The sequence below is a fragment of the Ceratotherium simum genome, chromosome 6, assembly GCF_057802395.1.
Source record: "Ceratotherium simum simum isolate JZ-2026a chromosome 6, ASM5780239v1, whole genome shotgun sequence".
Classification (NCBI taxonomy): domain Eukaryota; kingdom Metazoa; phylum Chordata; class Mammalia; order Perissodactyla; family Rhinocerotidae; genus Ceratotherium; species Ceratotherium simum.
The window spans coordinates 29,180,441-29,198,314 of record NC_141905.1 but is presented as its reverse complement, the minus strand read 5'-3'; the positions used below and the strand labels follow the sequence as shown (position 1 = coordinate 29,198,314).

At 37.7% G+C, this 17,874-nt stretch overlaps 1 protein-coding gene across 3 annotated transcripts in view; it reads right to left on the bottom strand.

Moving 5' to 3' along the window:
• Window positions 1-17,874, bottom strand: part of MICU1 (mitochondrial calcium uptake 1) — a 252,362-nt gene that overhangs the window by 41,739 nt on the left and 192,749 nt on the right. For all 3 annotated transcript variants that reach the window (XR_015552458.1, XM_087432045.1, XM_004426996.3), the window contains one exon: window positions 2,945-3,082. Coding sequence is in view for 2 of the 3 variants with exons in the window: in XM_087432045.1 (XP_087288171.1) it covers window positions 2,945-3,082 (138 nt within the window). In the remaining variant the exon portion in view is untranslated. The remainder of the gene's footprint in view (window positions 1-2,944; window positions 3,083-17,874) is intronic.

The following is a 17,874-nucleotide window of genomic DNA, read 5'->3' as shown; positions in this document are numbered from 1 at the left end:
TTTGGTTATTGAGTTTTAAAGCTAGCGCACATTTAGGACAAGCCTCTCGATTCATGAGGCGAATAAGGTTAAGTGATTTGTCCATGTAAATCTCTGAAGCAGAACCTGAACTCAAGTCTTCTAGCTCCATGTCTACTATACCACGCTACCTTGGCAATCTCTCACGGATCATTTTTAGTGCCAGGTCAATTTCCCGGTCATGGCCAAATGGTAATCATTGTCAGGTTGACAGGGTATTGGGCTGAGTATGAGAAGACCTGGGTTCTAGCCCTAGCATTGCTGTGTTTGTGTGTGCATATGTAAGTGATCCTTAAGAGGTGTGACCTCTTAACTAGTTTCTGCTTCAGTTTGGCAAAATCCCCAATGCTGACTCAGTTCTACCATATGCCTCTTTGTGCAACTGGTGTTGACAGGTATCAGAGAGCAATGTCAACTAGTACCACCACAAATCCATGGTGCTCTCCAATCTCAGTGCTCTCAAAAAAAGCTCAATTATCTCCTCCTGAAATCTCTAATAATCTTAATATCAGTCTTTTTGCTTCTATGCTTGCTCCTTTCCAAACTATTTTTCATAAAGCGGAGTCATCTCAGACCTCACCTCAGGCCATTCTTCTCCTTGCTAGCATGCTCCAACTACAATAGTCCCCTTTCAGTTCCTCACACATGCCAGATTTGTCCTTCCTGGCTGTTATGGACTGACTGACTGTATCTCCTCAAAACTTATACACTGAAGCCTTAACCCCCAGTGTGGCTGTATTAGGAGATGGGGCCTCTAAGTAAATAATTAAGGTTAAATGAGGTCATAAGGGTGGGACCCTGATCCAACAGGATTAGTGTCCTTATAAGAAGACACATCAGAGAGCTCGAGCTCTCTTTCTCAGCATGCAAACACCAAGGAAAGGCCATGTGAGGACATAGGAAGAAGGTGGCTGTCCACAGGCCAGGAAGAGAGCCCTGATTAGAAGTCTAAATTTGCTGGCACCTTGATCATGGACTTCTGGCCTCCAGAACTGTGAGAAAATAAATTTCTGCTGTTTAAGCCACCTGTCTCTGATATTTCGTTATAGCAGCCCAAGCAGACTAATATACGCCTCAGAGTTTTTAACATAAGCTATTTCCTTCTTTCTGGAGCCTCTTCTTCCTCCTTTTCTTCCTCTCTTCTCTTTCTCTACTTCCTTCCTTCTTATTTTAATATGCCCTCCAAACCCGACTACTCTAATAAAACAGCTCTCCCAAAGGTCACCAATTATTACCATTTTACCAAAACCAATGGATGTTTATCATCTTATTTTACCGAACTCTCTCTGTCCCATGCGACCCTGTAGATCCCTCAGTTCCTGAACCCTCTACTTCCTTGCCTTTGATTTCACTACTTTCTCCTCAAGATTTCTTTCCTGAGCTGCTTAAATGTTAGGGTTTGTCTTGTCATGAGTACAGCCATGTTTGGCCGTTCCATGGACCTACAGCGACCAGCACACAAAGAAATATAAAGCTGCTTTCTGTGTGGTGGGAACCGGTCCTTCTCCCACAGAGATAGTTGCAATTTGTAAGACTACAAGGCTCTTTGGGCGTCGTAGCTCAGGACGGACTGGCCATTTGTGCCGGGCTGGGACGCTAGCCAGGGGGCACAATGCGTGTACACAACTGCCGGGCTGGGAGGACAGCCAGGGGGCTCAGTGCACATACGCAACTGATAACCATTGGTGCATGGGAACACCAAACGCTTACTCTGCAAACTCTGCAAATGCTTACTCTGGAGATTACTGATGCTATATAAACTGCTGGAAACTGAGGCCTGGTGAGAGTCTCACCTGTGGAAGGCACGCCTTGCCCAGGACCTCTGACGATCGGACTCCTGCCTAGTCGTGTCAATTGAAGGGACTCTCCCGGGCGCAAGGGCATGGATGTTGTGAGTAACCGATCTGATGTTTCTCTCTGGGTCGACCTGGTGTTTCTCTTTCCGGTTGATTTGTGTTATTTCCCTTCGGTCGATCTGGTGTTTCCCTTTTCGATCGAGCTGATGTTTTTCCCTCTTGTTATTTGACCTATTCGGATCTGCTTCTATCTAGGTCGATCTGGTGTTTCCCTTTCTGATCGGTTTGTGTCATTTCCCTCTTGTTATTCGACCTATTCGGATCTGTTTGCAGACTATTGCCTTTACTCTCCTCTATAATAAAATATACATTCAGTCCATTCATTTGGGTTGGAAAGTTTCTTTTACGTTTCTTATCGAATTCACCGAACCTCTCAAAACAGGGTTCCACTTGATTTTGTCCTGGGCCCACAGTTCTTTTCTGTATAATACTCTCCTTGGGCAATCTCATCTGTTTTCATGGTTTTAACTCTAACAGTGTGTTGATGACTCCCAAATCTACGGCAGTCCTCTAAAGCAGATCTGCATATCCAACTGCCTTGCTAATCATCTCTATTTGGATAGTCCACAGGCATCTTAAACACATATCTACAACTGAACTCTTTATCTTCCCCTGTAAACCACCTTCTCTTTTTATAATTTTATTTATTTATTTTTCTCCCCAAAGCCCCAGTAGATAGTTGTACGTCATAGCTGCACATCCTTCTAGTTGCTGTACGTGGGACACGACCTCAGCATGGCTGGAGAAGCGGTGCGTCGGTGCGCGCCCGGGATCCGAACCCCGGCCGCCAGCAGCGGAGCGCATGCACGTAACCACTAAGCCACGGGGCCGGCCCTACCTTCTCTTTTTAAATTCTCAGTCTCAGTTCACAGTGCCATCCTTGGTCTGAACTAGAAACCTAGGGTCATTCTGGGCTCTGCCCTCTTCCTCATCCACTGGTCTTTTTTTTCAGGTATCAGAGATGAATTAGTCATAATCTTTGATTCATGACACACTCTCATTCTGTTAGTACCTTTGCAATAATTGTATTTCCCCCGGTTCCTTTTCTTCCTCTAGGCAAAGACACCTACCTTTCCCTCTTTGAAGTGCTTCTTGAGCTGCTTCTGCATGGCAGTCAGCTTCTTGGACTGCACCCCACTGTAGGCCAGCAGCATGCCACCAAACTGCCTCTCAGTAATTTTCCCATCCACAGGGTCGTGGCGTTCAAACTGAGAGGGAAACAGAAAGACGTTCTTGGGGTCAAATGGAAGGTACTTTGACATGGAATATGGAATGATCAACTGTGTTGAATGGCAGAAAACAGTTGATGGAGGGGACTATATTTTTGAACTACAATTCTCTCCAAGATTTGAAAAAATTAATCAGAAACAGAAGATCTGCTGGGTTCTTACTCCAGTTCTGCCACTAATACTTATGACTTCAGGAAAGTCACCCAACTACTCCGGGCCTCAATTTCCTCATGGATAAAATAGAGCTGCTATAACATCCCACATACCTTACAGATCAGGAGCATCCTTATGGGGATAAAAACAATGTTAAAATTCCATTCAAATTCATAAGTAATATTATTAGTAATAAGTGTTCTCTGGATCATCCATGTCCCTGCTACTCAAAGAACACTTAAAAACTAATTATTGTAAATTTGATCAATTATACATATGTGAAGCCACATCACTCCCTCAGTCTGTACTTAATCTTCTTATACACTCAGACCTCTAAGGATTTCAAAGAAGAGCAATGCATTTTCAAGTTTCCCCCAAAATGGTAATCAAATGCAAGCACATCAATAGAGCCTGAAAAAAACATGTATATTGTAGGATGCCTTAATTAGATATGCTTACTTACCAAAGCTACTGAAAAATCACTAAACATATTTAAATATGTAGATGGAAAGGTTAAGTATAAAGGACCTCTAGCTAATCCAAGTAATATCAGAAAACTAAGATTTTCATTTAAAATAGAGACAAGAAAGTTATCTTAGTACCAGCTGCAGTGTTAATGATACTTATAAATGCATAAATAATAAAATGGCTAAAGATGGGCCCAGAAACCAATTAGAAAGTAAAATGATTTGAAGATGGTAAAATTTCCCCATGGTTTTATTGGAAAATAACAGTTACCAGGAAACTTTCAGATTCCTATGTGGCAGGGCATAATCCTGTTCTCATAAGAGGGGTATATGTAGACATAAGACATTGCTAAGTAAGGTGACATCTAAACACTTCCTGAATGTCTACTAGTTGTCTAGCACTGTGTTAGTCATTGTAGGGTACATGAAAGAAGGAGAATACTCAGTTTCTGTCCTTAGGGACTTCACCATTTAGGAGGGAGATAAGACTGACATGAGACACAAAATAAGGAAGTATGCAGTCAAGAGCAAAAGCCTCTTTCAATTCTCATTTCTCCAGTTAGCTTGGTAAGTTGATATATACCTTAATTTATTTCCTCACTGGTGGGACTGTATCAGTGAGCAAGACACAAGAACTACATTTTTACAATAGCAACCATTTACTGAACATGTACTATGGGTCAAGGTACTTCATCCATATAGTTTTTCATTTAATCACTGTAACAAGCCTATAGAGTAGACATTAACAACTCCACTTTACAGATGAAAAAACTGAGGCAACATGAAGTTACATGTGGCAGAGCTAGGATTCAAACTCAGCTCTATCTGGATCCAAAGACTATATCTCAATATCACACTGTTTTGTCCTTCTAAGCAGTAGTACATATTCATCCTACAGGACAGCACATGTTGTTTTGGATAAACTTAGCCACTGGGCTTAGTCATACTTAAGTGACAAGCAAAACTATTTCCCAAAAAATCAACATCATCAATTTTAAGTGAAGGTCTCTCTTATAACTCAAACCACTCAATATTTCATGTTTGTCACACCATCACTTCTACGGAGTTGATTAATTTTTGACAACACCGAAAGTTTTCAGGATTTAATTTAAGTTTGATTTATGGTTCAATTTACCATCCTGAAACCAAATGGAGGGACTGATAAATTTTTTGCAAAATGGGGATAGTTTATGCAAGGTTTAAATCAGGTTTTCAGTGAAATGTGATTCCCAGGCAAAAGCTGGAGATGTATGGTGGTTCATCTATGAAACAAAGCTGTGGTCCCTGCTCTCCAGGCTACGCTTTAATAACTTGGGGTGCTCATTTTAGCCTTATCTGGGAGATTTCATAGCTGTGGAGAAATCTGATATATTTGAATTAGATGAGTTTTAAGCTTTATCCCACAAGATAGACTCAAGGCTGAAATGTTTCTTGTTCATAATGTTGGCAGCAGCAGCAGTGTGCTCAAGGCTTATGAAAGGCCTGTATTCGTCTGTTCTCCATAGGGGCATAAAGCCTCACCTCTCTTATGTTTCAAAGATAGTAAAGACAGTTTCCAGTGGAGATCCCCAAGTAACAATCCCAATGCTCAAATTAGCATTTTTACTAATGTTCTCTGAAAACCTAGACTTTTTTCTATTATTATTGTTATTATTTTGATGTGATTTGAACCTGAAAGGGCTTAAAAACTATAAAAATCAGCGTCATGTAGTATGGCCCACTTCAAAGTTTACTACCTCCTCTGTAATTTGATTTTGGGCAACACCTCTCCTTTTAGGTTTTTAGGTTCTTCTGAGGAAGACTGCCTTGTTTCTCAAGTCTTAATCATGGCTGGAGGAGGTGGGGGAGAGCTGTTTCTCTTTACACACAAAACTGCTAATGAATACTGACCCAAACTAATGTGCTAGTCATTCAACATTTATTAACTGAAGACCTATTGCGCTAAGCCTAGGGAGCTTCCAGGGTAGTTTCTCAAGGACTTGCATTAGGGCTAAATTTTCAAGGGCAATAGTTAGACATCATGTGGATCTAGGGATGAAGTGTGTATCTTAAGCCTACACAATCCTGTGGGTGCCTTCCTGGAGCACTGTATGAATATAATCCCCAAGGTCATGAGAGGGTCTTTGGGGAAAGACATAGGTTATTACAAAATTACCACAATGTAGAAAGCTTCTAATTGTATATTTGGAAGCAATTCAAATGACTGGCTTGTGTTTTACTTAGCCAAATGTTGATAAAGCCTCTTACGTTCCACTTCCATGACAATTAAGAAATTCCATTCTATTTGGTCCTATGGCTCAGAATGTGTGCATTCCGGCATACCACCCACCATCTGCATTGTTTTTCTGTATCTAGGAAGAGAGCTGAACAGCCTAGCATTTTCTCTTCTGCAAGCCATTGCCACTTTCTCAAATGGATACAAGCTGTTGCCTCCCTTTTGTTCCCCAGGGGGCTGCAGGGCAGGCAAAGAGGAGCCAGAGAAGAGGAGCCAAAAAACTGTCCGCCAAGATTTTTCTTGGCTTTTTATCCACACTGTGCCTCTTGTTCTCACTTGCCCCTTGTTGAGAGAAGGAATAGCCTTTTTGGAGGACAGATGGTCTATATATATCTAGATGAAATGATTTACGGAAGCCAGGAAGCCAGGAAGAGGGGAAAACATGTATTATGAACAAAAGCCAAAATAAGATTAGAAAAATAGTAAAAGGAAAAAGAAATCAGTATCTGCTAGTGGTCTTGATATGTTAAAGACTTTCATGGTTAATATATTCCAACAAATGTAAACTTCAACCTTATTCTCTTTCATAAAATTATCTTTCAAGAGACTATGTCTATCCCTCAGAGTAAATCCTGCCCTTATACAAGTATCTCAGAATGATAATTTTCTTGATAGGCTTTCTAGTTTCTGAACTGTACAATTCAAGTAATGCATAGTAATCTCAAGCCACTGGGATGAACACATCTATGATTTTCAACCTGACAGAATTTGGCTTTTGAAATCTAACTATGCCACTGTTGCTACTACCAGGAGTCTCAGAACACTGTTATGCCCATAAAAGGAAAAATGATTACAGGCAAAGTTCTCTACTGCAAACCCACCTAGTGAGCATGACATATACACTTCACAGTTTGAATGTGAAATCTTATGTTTCTACAATTGGCAGAGGACATCAGAGAGCCCCAGGTCAAATTGCCTGGAGCCTAAATTTTCTTATCTTTAAATATAAGATGCATCTTCACTGTGAACACATACGTTTGTCTTTTGGCTGAGGAAGAAGGCCCAGAATTTGGAATGGAGGCAACATAGTTCAGTGCCCTCAGCAAGGGCCAAAACAATCCATTAGAGTTTGGGACCATGAGATTATAGATTACCAAACTAAGATGCTAGACTTTTTCTACTTCAAATCTAAGGATTATTTCCACTTTAAAATTGTTTTTAAGAAAGTTCAGGCTGGTGATCAAATCTGACTAAATGACATGAGTACCAATCATATAGTTAGACCTGGAAAAGGTTAACTTTCCAGTCTGATAGTGAAAATTAGGAAGATAAGACTGACGCACGAACTTATTACAGGATAACAAAAATCAGGGTATATTTGACTGAGGGTGTCAGGAAAACATTTTAGATCTGGAACAAAGGGTTTCAAGGTTTGATCAGTCTTTGTTTCATTCCACAGAAGGTAATATATTAAAATGATTAAGAATCTGAGCTTTACAATCAGCAAGGCCTGGGTCTGAATTCTGGCTTGAATCCATACTTACAGCTGTGACTTTAGGCAAGTGGCTTATTCCCTCTAAGGCTTCAAAATCTTTCCACCAAAAAAATGGAGATAATATTCACAACCTCAAAGTATTGTAAAGATTAAATGGGATAATATATGTAAAGAAATTAGTACAGAGTTTGGTGCACAGTTAGCATTCAATAAACATAGCAATTAATATACATTTTTTTTGTGTGAGGAAGATCAGCCCTGAGCTAACATCCATGCCAATCCTCCTCTTTTTGCTGAGGAAGACTGGCCCTGAGCTAACATCTATTGCCAGTCCTCCTTTTTCTCCCCAAAGCCCCAGTAGATAGGTGTATGTCACAGTTGCACATCCTTCTAGTTGCTGTATGTGGGACACGGCCTCAGCATGGCCAGACAAGCAGTGCATCGGTGCACGGCCAGGATCCGAACCCGGGCCGCCAGTAGCGGAGCGCACGCACTTAACCGCTAAGCCACGGGGCCGGCCCCGCAATTAATATTATTATCACCATGATATCACTTCCCAGGAGCTAAAAGCCTCAATTGATTATTCTGTTCTTAGTGAGTATTAACTAAGTTCAATTACTAGTTCTCACTATTCTTTTCATAACTGCTTTTGCCCAGTCTCTGTTTACAGAATACTACTTTCACATTTGATAAGCAGAAAAAGTAAATGCAAGAAATTTTATTTATTATTGAACACGTTAGAATGATTTCAAGATTAAACTACTTAAGAGTTCGCTGAAGCAGAACACCAACTTAATATGTCCCGTACCCTGGCGATATATTACCAGACAGAAAACTTGCAGTAAAGGAGGTACTCAATAAATATGTATTGAGTGAACACTGACAGACCACCAGAAAATTAATTCACAACTCTCTGTCCTATTGTTGAGAGGATTTCCTACCTGAGGCAAGGACTACCTCTCCATTTCTCCCTTAACAATATCTACTTCCACGATACTGATTTCTGTAAGGATACTCTTGAGAATGTCATTAATCATGGCTAATCAGCAACATATTTGAGTGCTTACTACCTGCCAGGTGCTATCCTAGGAACTTACCTTATATCATCCTCACAACACTCTGTAATGGGTATTATTATTATTTTATTTTATAGGCAAGGACACATAGACAGAGAGAAGTTAAATAACTTGCTCACACAATCTGGGGAGAATGTTCTCTCTGGTCTCAATTAAAACAGTTGGTTTGTTCTTTATTTTATTTTATTTTTTGGTGAGAAGGATTGTCCCTGAGCTAACATCTGTGCCAATCTTCCTCTATTTTATATGTGGGTCACCGCCACAGCATGGCTTGATGAGTGGTGTAGGTCTGCACTTGGGATCCGAACCCGTGAACTCTGGGCCACTGAAGCAGAGCATGCCAACTTAACCACTATGCTACCAAGCCAGCCCCAGTTGATTTTTTCTTATTGTAAAGATACCATGACTCATGTTTCTCTTTTTATTCAGTTACTAGATGCTTAGAATTAAGTTTGTGGCCCATCTCTAATAAGAACAGGCGATTTTATGACATATTTTTCATAATAACCTTACTCTTGGCTTTCTCTTAACCTCTTCTTTCTTTTAACTTTCATTTCTCAGTGAGTTTTAATGTACTTTTGTTTCAATGATTATATTTTTTAAGGCTTTCTTAAATCCTTTCTTGAACAAGGCAAGATATAAAAAATATATATATTGGTGTTTGACATCTAGGTTGTTTCAATTTTTGGTTCCAATACATACCACCACTGGGAAAAACTTCTTCTGTACTTATTTTTTCATCATTATTTTTGGGCTGACTTCTAGAAATGGAATTATGAAAAAAAACTATAGGCACTTTAAAACTTTTTTATTATGAAATATTTGATCTACACAAAATAATATACATAATAGACAAGTTATGAAGCATAATAATAATAAAAAAAAAACACCAGGAACCTACCACTTAACCTGAGAGAGGAAGCATTAGCGTAACAGTTGAAGCCTGTCCCTCTGCCTCTCCTAAGAGGTAACCACCATTTGGATTTCTTTTTCTATTGTCTTTTTTTTTAGTTTAGAACACGTTTTTGTCCCTAAACAATATATTGTTTATTTCTGCTTGCTTTTGAACTTTTTCTTCTGCAACTTGCTTTTTTCAATCAACATTATATTTCTAAGATTCGTCCACGCCGATATATTTAAGTGTGCTTCTTTCATTTTTCTCTATTATAGATTTCTATTGTTTGAAAATATCACTATCGATTTATCAGTTTTCCTTTAAATGGACATCTACGTTATTGTCAGCTTTTTGCTATTATGAACAATTCTGTCATAAACATTCTTGTATCAGTGTCCTGGTGAAACAGGAACTAGAGTTCCAAATCTAGGGTATATATCTAGAAGTGGAACTGATGGCTAATCAAGATAATATCCAAATATTTTCCAAAAGAATCACACCAATGATTTTATCAGCTATGTATAAGAGCTCTCATTGCTTCACATCTTCACCAGCACTTGGTATTGTCAGACTTTTTATTTTTCGCCAATCTAATGTGTGTAAAAATGGTAGCTATAAACTCTTTAATGCTCTTGATATGTATTGTCAAATTAATTTCCAGAAAGATGTATCAATTTACAATCCCAATAGTATATAAGAATACTCATTTCTCAGTGCCCTTGACAACATCGAGTATGATGATAAAAAAAATCTTTGCTAGAGGAAAAATGGTAACTCATTTTTATTAATATTTCTTTGATTACTAGTGAGACTGACCATGTTTCTAACATATGTGCTGTCTGCTCCAGTCTGCTGACTTTTTAACTAGTCTGAATGTTTGGGAATTTAGACTAAAATGGGGTCATTGAAGCCTAGTTTAACCAGATTCCCCTTATTGAGGGAATAATCTCAAGTAAATTCAGTCTAGTTAACTTCCTTTTTTTCTTTAAAGGTATATAATTAGCTATGGAGCAAAAGAGAAAGCAAGAAAAAAAATAGTTCAGTTCCAAAGAAAAGAAGTCTAAAACGGCTATTATACTTACTTAGAAAAATTCCTTAGGTTGTTAAAGAATAATCCATATTCTATCATCATAATAGCAAACACTTACATAGCACTTATTATGTGCCAGATCCTGTTCTAAGTGATTTCCCTACATTAACTGACATAGCATTTTGAATTATACAAAATTTGTGTGGTTATTTTTCCCTAAGAGATGACTTTGATCAATAAGAACAAGCCTTAAACTCTGGCAGAATTAACTATTTAATAGTCCAATCAATCTATGAAGTTAATGTTTCCACACGGAATTGCTATATAGGGTCAGTCTCAAGCTATTTTTTCCTTTAAGATAACTATTTCAGCAAGCAGTAGATCTTATCATTTCCAATTTCTATTTTCAATAGCCATTTCATTCCAAATCACAGCAACATGAAAAAACCTTAGTTTTGCACTATATATTTCTTTGAGATTTGAGGCCCAACATCATTCAGAGTTCAAGGACATTCTTCTTTTCATATCAGTTCACAAGCGTTTTGGAAACAGAAAGACTGTCTGTTGGAAAAAAAGATTAAAGCTCCAAGTTTAGGAGATAAGAACCAAGAACCTAATCCTAGAAGGAAAGCAAAGTGCTATTTTCTCTCACTTGAGTGTCAGTTTGTTTTCCTCTGACTACATCATTTCTGTAGATAGCTCTCTGGGATCTACTGTCTAGGTGAAAATACAACATATCTCCTTATTGCTTTTGTCCTAGCATTGCAGACAGCATGTCAGCATTCATGAAAGAGCTGGAGATTTACCTTGTTCATTACTTGACACCTAATAACCACTACACCAGGCTTGATGTGCTGATTTTACCTAAAGGTGTGGCAAACTGTGGAAGGCAGCAGCCAGCGTGAAAAGCTGTTAAAAAATAATGATGATAAGTAAGATATACAATTTATTTGGGGCTTGATGTACTCATAGTTGATCGCTTCCTCATCTTAGTGAGTGACTGAATAAAGAAAAATAAAAGTCTCAACAAAATATTAGCAAACCAAATCCAGCAACGTATAAAAAGGATTATACACCAAGACCAAGTAGAATTTATCCCATAAATGAAAGGGTGGTTTAACATCTGAAAATCAATTAATGTAACATACCATATCAATAGAATAAAGGTAAAAAAACTACATGATCCAAAAAAAAAAAAAAAGAAAGAAAGAAAGAAAAGTGAAGAAATTAAAGACTGAGTCAAATATCTTTTAAAAGCAATTTTGAGGAGACAGGCAAAAATTTCTTCTCATTACCATTTTCATATGAGTATATAGGTAATTTCTCCAATTACAATAACGGAAGAAAACTCTCTAAGTCAGTAGACAGTAATCACTGGCAAATTATCAGAGTGTTAAAACTTGCCTAATAGAGGCAAGGTGGGTAAATATTTTTAGTGGGCCTCAGAATGATGTGAATTAGCTATCAACTCACTAAAAGATGCAATTTAAACTCTCACAAGCTGTGCTGATCATGTGCCTAATGCTTTTTCATAGCAATAAAATATAAACATAAAAGCCTTTCTACAGGAAGGGGAATCCAATCAATTTTAGATGTTCTGTATTCCAAAGGAGCCTTTCATCACCTGTGAAAAGACTTGGACTACTTCGTGGCTCTACAGAAAGACTTATTTTATGCTAAGCATTTGGGTTTTTCTTTATGTTATTTTCCCTGAGATGTTGTCCTCCTCCTTATCTACTTGAACAAACCTAGTCCTTTCTTGAAGTTAACTTCTATTCGTGGCCCTACTGATTATTCCAAAGCACACTCAACTTTCCTGAGTCTCTTGAGCTCTTAAAGTAGGTAAGCTCTAGACCTCATAGAAGAGTATGCTTTACATTATATTATCCTTTATTTTTTAAAGTGCCTATTTCTTTCTCATAACATTATACACCTTTTGAAGGAAGAGTCTATGCCTTGTATTTTTTACTGTCATACTCAGAACTGTGCCACACAGCATATGCTCAATAAATAATTTTGGCTCACTGATTAAATCTCTGCCTCATTTATAAGACTCACCTACCAATTCCATATTTACCATCTAGTAGGAGCACAAGACATACTTTCCAGCCTACACTCTTAAATACCTATGGAGAGACTGTGCCATTTCTTTAGAATTGGTAATTATTCCCAGGAAAAAAACATTCCTGAAGTTGTCCTAGAATTTCAAGGATACGGTTAGTCGTGGGTTTCATTTACTCCTTTACCTGAGTCCAGTTATATATAAATTTTCTCAATAATATTTAACTCGCATCTAACCAACTAAAAGAAACAATAAAAACAAGTTGGTAAATCAACAAGCACACAGGAGGATGCAGACAAGACAAGCAATGCCAGACTCTGTAGGTTAAAACACATTGTAATCAGAGTCTGAAACTATGCTGGAATGAGAAATTAGGTGAGAATGGCAGGTACATTTATTCATTCAAAAGAAAACCACAAAAACTCATCAGTTAAGTTTCCCTTCTTCTATCACTCGATATTAGAAAACTGCCATATCATCAATTTTCATAAAATTCAAGCCAGGGTAGATGTTGAAAAATCATTACAGTCACGTTTTAGTCCATTAGGAAAATGAGAATATTTTGATCAAAACACAGAGAGACCCACCCTTCTAAATTAGCAGTCTGAATTGCAGGGTCTATACTCAGCTGAAGATATTTGTAGGAGTCTTTTCATTTAGTCTTTGCTAAAATTCTAGCTTGGCAGCCTCTGAGAAATACTTTATGTAGCACTATATATTCTCTGTTCTGGTTCTCTGGAAGGATTAAGATAATCTTCCTGCATCCATATCAGAGATCTTGATTATTTGTGGAATATAAATGAATCCACTATATTACAAGGGTAAGAATATAGGATGTGCAGTCAGATTGACTTGGGTTTGGTTTTTCTTCGTCACTTACCAACTGTAAACTCATGGGCAATCTAACCTTTCCAAACCTTGGTTTCCTCATTTGTAAAATGGGTATAATAACAGTACTTTCCTCTTGGAATTATCGTGAGTGTTGAGTTAGATAATACCTGTGAAACAATCACCCTAATTAATCTTTTTTAAGATGTATTTACTTATTTATGTTTTTTACATTTTAATACTTACTTCTGAAATCAATAAGCTTCTTATAATTGCTGTTGGCTAGGCAGCAGTTGTGACGCTGTTGTCAGTGCCCGCACAAGCATGTCAAACCTTGAAGAATGGGTGTGAGTGGCTTGAAAGAAAATCCCAGGTAACAATAGAGTATTCCTTTAAGAAATGCTGCACTACCAATGCTCTTGATGGCTCAAAGGACAATACTGTGTGAAAAAACACAGACATTCATGATTCTGAATCAAAAAGAAATTCAGACGAGTTGGATTTGAAGTTGAATGTGAAGAAGTTTTACATCAATTTATTTTGCTTAAAATTTCCTTTTATGTATGTACAAGAATGACATATAATAATGATATAAGCCTAAAGGAGTATTTTAATAGGTATTAACTAAATATTTTTAGGGTAAAGAAAGTATTTTTGTCATGGTTTACTTGAGAGCATTTTTTTCTTTCTTAGTGGTACATAAGAAAATGGTGTATCTTACCAATGTTTCTGTTTTAGATTCATTGAAATATGGTAGTATAATGCTTAGCACACACTAAGAGCTCAGTAAATGTTAGCTGCTATGAATAATAGTATTATTAATAACGATAAACATTAGCTACAAATAATAATAATAATTTTTGGATCACACTTGCTTCTGTTAACTTCAGCTCCATTTAAAGAGAAACAACCTTTCTGTCCTCTATAAAGACAATACAGAAAAAAAATTGAGAAAGGAAAGAAAAACTACAACTAATTAATTCTACTAACTCTCTGATTTCTATTCTTCACATGAACATTTTTCATGTTTATAGGAAGAAAAGGAAAAGAGATTGGCAAGAGTGGAACTACACTAAGCGCATGGAAAGCTGAATTATAAACTCTCTTTCTCTATAAAAATTGGACTTCTGCAACATTTTATGAAAATAGAAGTTGTAAGAATAAACTATAAGCCCTGCTGTTACCATATATGGGACACAATTAAACAAATGGGCTGAGGGATAATAATACACAAAATGCTTCCTATTCTCTCTCTTATTTGAGTCTCATAATTACCTTTGAAATAGGTGTATTAGTTATCGTCTCCATTTACATAAGAGGAACCTGAGATTTTGAGGACTTAATGGGACAAAGCCAAGACCACAGCACAGTCTGGTGGGTTTTTAAATTACTCTACATGGATGGGTATTACTGGCATGATTACAGCCATGATAAAATTGTATAATATTGTTTCTAGAAGTGAATGATTTGAAAAGCCCATGACTAGACGCTGATTTTAAGATCAGCTAAGTATACACTTCCTAATAAATACGAAAAAAAAAATGTAGTTAGGTAATTATAAGTTAAACTGTTAGTTTATACCCAGGAGAAGACAGCACCATTAAAAATAGTTATTGCTTGATGTTTTCTACAGGAACAATGGCACAGATGCAAGAGATGAAAAAATCAATTGTGGCTCAGTTAGAAAAAAAGCTGTTTTTCAAAGAATCCATCATGACAACTCTCTCTATGTGCCCCAAAAGCAAGACAGTTTGAGAGAAACACACGTCTATTATGCTGGAAAAATAAAACAGTTAAGGTTATATCTGTTTTTAGCCGTATGAACTGAGCTAAATATTACATTGCATATTCTCAAAATTTTACCTTACTTGGAAAATACTAAAAAACTTCAGTTTAGGGGTACTATCTGTAAAATTAGTAACACATTCTATTCTTTGGTCTCCAGAGCTCAAATCTCAGTTTATCTCACTTCTTGAAATGACCGATCCCTTTTTGATTGGCTTAATCTTGTCATCACTTTTAATTCGGACCATTCAGAAAGCCACTGCATACGCAACGAGCTCATGCTTGTTAGGTACTATGGAACTGGTTAATATTTTTCAATATACTAAAAATTATGTTGGAAACTGCCAATTTTTTAGAACAAAAAATGGAAAGCTAAAGAGTAAAACAATATACTACAGAAATTAGAATTCAGGGTAAGTTGACGGACAAGCATAAGGACAAATGCAAGAAAGACTGGGAGACTGAAGCTTAGAAACACATAGCTCACTAAAGCTTTACTATAGAGAGCAGGAAGAAATGATGAGTCCAAACAGAGGCAGGTGAAAGGCAAAGCACCTCACGGGCAAGACTGCATCAGTATCATTCTCCTTCTTTCATTTAAAAAAGAAAGAAAATATATGTTTTTCCTCTGAGAATAGGAAAACGGAGGAAAGTCATTGAATTCTTTTATGAGGACAGTGGTGAAAAATAGAAAGACATCTTGCTTTCTATTTCTACTGTATTGTAGGTTAACAATAAGTTAAGCTGTACCTGGCTGGCCAATTATGTGTTTTAGAGTACCAAAGAGCAATCATCAGCTGAGGTTATGTGTTAAATCCCTCAGCACTGAAGCGTTATTTTTTTTCAAGTCACCAAGCTAATTCAGATTGTTTTTCTTAAATGTTAGTTTTTCATCTTGTTTTGTCTTTTAAAGCAACTTAAGAGGCACAGAAGATACTTTTCAATTAGATAGTAGCCTCTCAGTTTTTAAAAAGAGCTAATTAGGAATGTTTCATGCTTAAGCATACAGGTTCTTCAACCTGGCAGTTAATTACAATAATCTAAACTAACTATGATATCTTGTAAGGCACATGAAAGTCATCTGAAGTTTGTTCATTTTTCTGTATGGGTTCAGTGACCACAGAGTCTTCTTCCATAAAGTCTGGGCATGTTTTGAGGTTGCTATGTTTAGTTAATCCAGCCAAAAGATAACTGTAGTTTAGACTAGAATGGTGGTGGACAGAAGTGGTCAGATGAGATGATGTTACTGACAGTGGTTGTGGAAATGGGTGTGATGAAGATACCTGTGCCTAATAGGTTCTTTTATGCTTCATACACATTTCTTTTAATGTGACTCTAGCTACTTGCAAAGCCTGTGGCTGCTTGGCTTTCTCATTTCCAACCCTAAGCCTTTTCTCAAAGAAAGTCAGATAACTCACGTCTGCCTGGCAGGTCTTTCTCTTGCTGGTGCTAGCAGAAAGTTTTTCTGTTTGAAATAATACTTCCTTAAATCTTTAAATTGCTCTTAATATCTTCCCTTCCTGAGGTCCTATATTAGACTTGCAACACATGATACATCAATGTGAATGGCCAAGGGAATAAGGGCAGTGGCAACTATTAAAGAAGCTGCCCACACAATCTCCTGTAGCTCCCCAGGACAGCAGAGATCCTCTACTTTCAAGGGTATTTGATTTGAAGAGCTAGATATAACACAGAAGACAAAGATATTAATATTAGTTGGTTATTCTCAATTCTATCCCTTTACTACAATTCGAACACCCACCTCTTCCCCTCTGGCTGTCATGCAGCTGGGAGGCAACAATAAGCCTCAAATTATCTAGAGAGGACACACACTGTCCACAGCTTCGCAATACCAGAGAAGACTGCCACATAAACACGAGGCCAAAATTACTGCACTGCTTTCAGTATGGAAGCAGAGAGGAAGCTAATCAGTATTTTAAATCAAAGCCAACCAACTGAAAACACTAAAATTATGCCACCATGGTAACATAATGAGGAAAACTGCACATTCTTCTGTCACATATTTACCAGCAAATATTGGCAGAGAGGCAGGTATTTCAAATATTTGAAGCTATTTAGTAACTAGGGTTTGACATACACTAATTATAGCCTAGTAGTATTCATTTACTAAAATCATATAACTTACCCTGCTTTGAGGATCTGCTCCGTCAAGCCCTCTGACAGACGGACATGGTGACTACTGAAAAACCTGAGTGGCAAGGTGAGTCTTTTTGGATGACCTCTATAAAGCAGGTTTAGAAGGAACTGGAAGGCTATGTCCCATTATGCCAGTTAGAAATTAATTGTTTCACTAGGCAGACGAGGCTCCTGGGCACAGTTGACAAAGTATGTATAAAATCTGATTAGCTTTGGTGAGTTAATGATTGTATATTCAAGTAAATGGACTTAGTACACTCACCGGATCAACTAACTCCACAATTTATTATTTTTCTCTGGCAGAAATTTAATGCAAAGCCAGATTAACATCACATTTGAGGTTATACATACTCACAAGTGAGGAAAACCAAACAGATTGTTCCCCCAGCTATCATAACCCTATCAGAGCATAAAGATATATATTAAAAGAGAACTAAAAAACTTAATTCAGGGGCCGAACCCGTGGCATAGCAGTTAAGTGTGCGCACTCTGCTGCGGGCGGCCCAGGTTCGGATCCTGGGCGTGCACTGACGAGCTTGTCAGGCCATGCTGTGGCAGTGTCCCATATAAAGTGGAGGAAGATGGGCACAGATGTTAGCCCAGGGCCA